The 4,952-nt window shown below is 32.8% G+C and overlaps 1 protein-coding gene across 1 annotated transcript in view; it reads right to left on the bottom strand.

The window, feature by feature from the left end:
• Window positions 1–375: 375 nt before the first annotated feature.
• The window catches only part of COG6 (component of oligomeric golgi complex 6), an 81,059-nt gene continuing 76,482 nt past the window's right edge, over window positions 376–4,952 (bottom strand). Inside the window, exon 19 of the mRNA XM_003797403.3 lies at window positions 376–816. Coding sequence (XP_003797451.1) covers window positions 669–816 — 148 coding nt within the window. The 3' untranslated portion in view covers window positions 376–668. The remainder of the gene's footprint in view (window positions 817–4,952) is intronic.

Below are 4,952 nucleotides of genomic sequence, written 5' to 3' on the forward strand. Positions count from 1 at the left end.
GTATTTGCAAACAAATATGTGTAGGCAATTATATACAGAGTGCTAGAGTAAAGCAGAAAGAGATCTGGCGCTAAGTACAACCAGCAACATAATCTGCCACTCTCTAACAACTCTCTTTAAGGGTCACCACACAGGCCAGGTCCAAAAAGCTACCAAGTACGCCTTCTTACATTAATAAGAAAGCAAATGAATCTTTAGTACTGAGACATTTATTAACTCATATCCTCTTACTAATTATGTGACATTAAGTCCAGACAAATTTTTACATGTTATTTAGAAAAATTAATTAAAATTGTTAAAATCTTAAAAAGGGGTGGTGCCTGTGGCACAAAGGAGTAGGGCACCGGCCCATGTACTGGAGGTGGCGGGTTCAAACCCAGCCCTGGCCAAAAACTGCAAAAAAATAATTTTTTTAAAAGAATCCCTCAGACCTTTCATACTACTGTTTGATTCCAGAATAGAGGAAGAACTACAGAGCCCTACTCAGTTCAACATGTTATTTTTACTTCCATCTTACTGAGACCAAAAGAAATCACTGGGACTACAATGTTATGACATAAAAAAAACTTTAAGTATTATATTCAAAGTAAAGATTAATAAACTAAAAAACTAAACAATCTTCAGTTTTTGAGAGATACAATATTTACTAACAAAATAAAATAAGATAATTAAGAGAGAAGTGTCTGTACTTGGTGTGGTGATCGGTGTAGAATATTCTCTGGATCTTTGTATTCATTGATTGGATTCATCACAGCTGCATACACTTCACCATAGGCTCTGCAGACTAATTCTGTAGACTGTCGTACAATCTGCTCTCTATTGATAAACAAATGTGAACACATCATCTGAAAAAATATTTTACTATGAATTGCAAGAACACTTTGTATTTTTAATCAACGCACTTCATTTTCTTATTATCATACTATTTAGAAATCACTACAACTACACGTTACTCATCTTGATTTGTGGATAAAACATGTTTTTATAATTATTATTTATTAAATTCTTCATTACTCTGTGGGTTCTGGAGCTGGGGGAGGGCAGAAACTGTGTTTTGTTCATTGTTACATCTTTAAGGTTACAACAGTTTCTGTTACATACAGTGGACTGCTAAACAAGAAACAGAAACTGACCTGCTGTCCATGTACTGATTTTGCAAAAGCAAATGGTAACACATTAACTTTAAAAAAGTTTATGATTATTCAAATTTATCAACACTTTTATATATGAGAAAAACTTCCAGTAATCAGCTTCAATGTATAGCTCCTACACTAACAGCTGCATCTCCCAGATTTCCCTGCATCTCCCTGTATCAGCAAACTAACATGTGGCACTTGCTTACAACAAATCACAGTATTCTCAGAAATGCACATTTCTACAAAAGCACATTAAAGAGTAATAGATGTAGTCTTGCAAATGTTTTTTAAAATTATTCAGCTGGGAAAAAAGTTTTAATTTCATTAAATCTGTATCAGCTCTTTCCTTCTTTTCATGATACTTCCTGTCATCCACAGCTATTTATACCATTCCTGTATCACTATACTTCTGATTTTTACCAAACTAAATTAAAAATGTACCTTTCAAGCTTTACTCCTAAGCCTACTTGTCTTATAATGTTTCTTACTTCAATTTATAGCCCAGTGCCATCACCTCAGTTTAGGTTCTAATAAACTCTTGCCTGGAATACACAGAAACTCCTACCTGGTCTTCCTCCTTGCAGTCCCCTCCACATTGAGTCCCTCCTAGGCACTGCTACTAAATTAATCTTTTGGATGGAAACTTTCTGTAAGTTTCTCCTTTAGTTGGGGCCTTCAAGGAGCTCCAGTGGCTTCCTATGGTTTCACAGAAGCCAATATTCCTTCCTCACAATTCAAAATCCTCTTATGTTCCATATCACTACTGTAATTCTGCAGCTCAATACAACTGCTGACTGTTCCCTCTGCCCTGTTCTTGCTCAGTTTCTGTGCTTATATTTCTCCTTTTTGTCTAGCATGTCTCTCTCACCACTTACAAGTGTTCTTAATGTTGAGCAAAAATATTCTCTCTCATCCATGAAGTTGTCCTTGACCTTCGGAGCTAGAAATAGTTTTTTCCTTTTTGGAACATCTCTAACACTTTTTCTGTTGCTCTCTTCTGGCATTTGCCACTCATCCCAATAAAGCATCTATCTACATTTTCTTGATTCTCACATCCTCTAACAGCTTTGTACTGGTGGAGGGCATAATCCCATATCAAAAGTATATAACTGCAGTATAACCCAATTTCAAAATGGGCTTTAAAAATTCTTTAGAGTTACAGAATTATCAAGTCTTAGCTGCCCTGCAAAACTTCACATAACTTGGTATTATTTATGTGCATATGTCCTGTTCCTTAAAACCCAATATATTTTGAATATGATGGGTGCTTAATAATCACTGAATGCTTGATGAAGAAAAATAACTTTTCTTATTTGAGGAGTCCCATTCTGGGTTCATGAACCAACATTCTTTTTCACAGGACAGAGTCATTGCCCAGCTTTTTCTTCTCCTAGTCAAGAATACACTTACATGACTGACCAGATTAACGTAATAGTAACAGTGGTTAACAGTAATATTGTTGTTACTTGTTACACAAGTGAAGGCCATGAACAACACAACATATTCTTTAAGCTATTTTACCAAGGAATTATATTCTCTTTTTTTATAATAATGGCCAAAATAATACATTTGTAAGACTATCTGTGGAAATATGCGTACCTATATATGTGCCAAAATAATACATTTGTAAGACTATCTGTGGAAATATGTGTACCTATATATGTGTCTCTGAAAAGAACAAAAATAGCTGGATAGAATGAAAAAATTTCCCTTATGATGTTAGATCATTGGTATCCTGTTCTGATGAGGTCCACACTTTCAGCAAGTTGAAGCAACTTCACATTTTTCAAAAATTGCTGAAGTTTCTTTAATGAGAGTGATTAGGGGGAAATATGCTGAGTAAATTCTCTGAACAGAATGGAGTGATGCCCTTCTGCTGGAAGAAATGATGATAGAAATTGGCTTAGAAAACTACTTAACTAAGGCTCCAAGACATTTTTCGATCTACTGACTGGTGGTCTTTCCTGCAATTGAGTTTAACAATTCACCAAAATGAGGCAAAAATTATTTTTTCATAAATAAAATTAAGTTATAATAATAAATTACTGTTTTAAAACTTTGTTAGATATCATATACATCTGATATACATTTACTCAAAGAAATAAGACAGATTTTTAAGGGGTGTATAGAACATGCACCTAATACTTTATAATAAACCAATACTCAATTTGAACCAGTATGTACCTGAAAGTACATAAGGAGCACACAGAAACAAAGCTATTCCTTTTTGTAAGAAGTTTAAAATCATCAGGTACACCAATAAATATTAAATATAATTTTAAAAAATTTAGAATAATTGTTAAACGTAGAATAAAATTTTAAAACTTCTGAATTAGTAAATTTTAAGTTGTATTTTCAAATCCTGATGACAAATTTTAAATTTACTGAAATTTTGTTGTACCTTAGGCCACATTTCTGTTTCTAAGTTAGCTTACTAATGTCTATCAATAATTCACAATAACTCATTAATCAATTAGGAAACTGTCAAGATGGTAAAGCTGGTTCACAAAACAAGTTGAGAAACTGATCGTTTATAGACATTTGAAAAGGAAGGTGAGAACAAAGCAGGTGAGCTGCAAAACAGGTTAATATGGTATAGAACAATAAGAGACATTAGGGCTCTCTCTTCCCCTGGACATGTCTGTCATATCTGCAATGTTTAGGACTTTCAACCAACAGTAAACAAAGAATCAAACAAAGGACATTCCTTAATTAATTCTGATGGGCTGGTTAACAATAATGCTTCAGGATGACACTGAAAAGACATGCTATCCTCTCCAACCTCATTTACCTATCCAAGTTTTGAAAAGTTCTAACATTTCCCTTTGTTTTGATGACTTCTGAGAGAACGTGAAAAGCAAATTATGGCACTTGTTAAAGTAATGGTGTCTAGCTTAATGAAGTTAAAAAGAAATACACGCACTTGCCGTGACAATAACATTTAAAAATGTGTTGGAAATATGAGAGTGTTGAATTATACATGAGTCAAGGTGGACTCTAAATTGTTTTAATGAGAAAATCACCAAGAGTCAAAATAAACTTTAATAAACCTTAAAAAAAAGTTTTAACATTTCTTATATTTAGAAAGTAGCTTACCATACCAGTTTATCAATTTATTTACTGCTAGAAAAAAGGATTGAGGGAGGAAAAGATCAGCTTGTTACAAAATTTTACCAATACATTTTTCAGTTAATATCATCAAAATACCATAAATTAAGGAATTAAATTTGTGCAGTTACAATTGTTACAGTGCTGTAACAATCTAGTATAATACATTTCAAAAATCTTAACAAAGATTAATACATAACTAAATGGAAATGTTACTCTTTTTCAAGTGTTCAAAGAAATTAACTGTAATTTAAATAATTATTTAAAACACTGAATGAAATGAACTGCTTACTTCCAAAATCAGTGTGATTGTCATTAACCAGTACTTCAGAATTTTTGGTTACCATAAAAACATGACACAACTTTCATCATTACCACAAACCCAGCATTTCTAAAAACAGATTATTTCAACATCAGGCTCTGTGATCACTAAAATTTAGCTTTATTTTAGCACCACAGTTTATAATCATATAAGCCATAACAGAAAAGGTGACAAAAGCTTAAGCCTAAGAAACTAAGAAGATAATATCTTTATGAGTTACAGATTGGTTAAAATTTGATTTTTCTTTATCAAGTATCAAAAATGTCACAATGGTCAAGCTGATTTTTCACCCCAGGTCAGTTTTCTGTCTCTAAGTGAAATTAAAGCAAACTTATTATGAGACCAAGGCACACATCTCACATGTATTATCTATGTCACATATGTCA

Source organism: Otolemur garnettii, unplaced genomic scaffold, assembly GCF_000181295.1.
Source record: "Otolemur garnettii isolate 467f Iridium unplaced genomic scaffold, OtoGar3 scaffold00115, whole genome shotgun sequence".
NCBI lineage: Eukaryota > Metazoa > Chordata > Mammalia > Primates > Galagidae > Otolemur > Otolemur garnettii.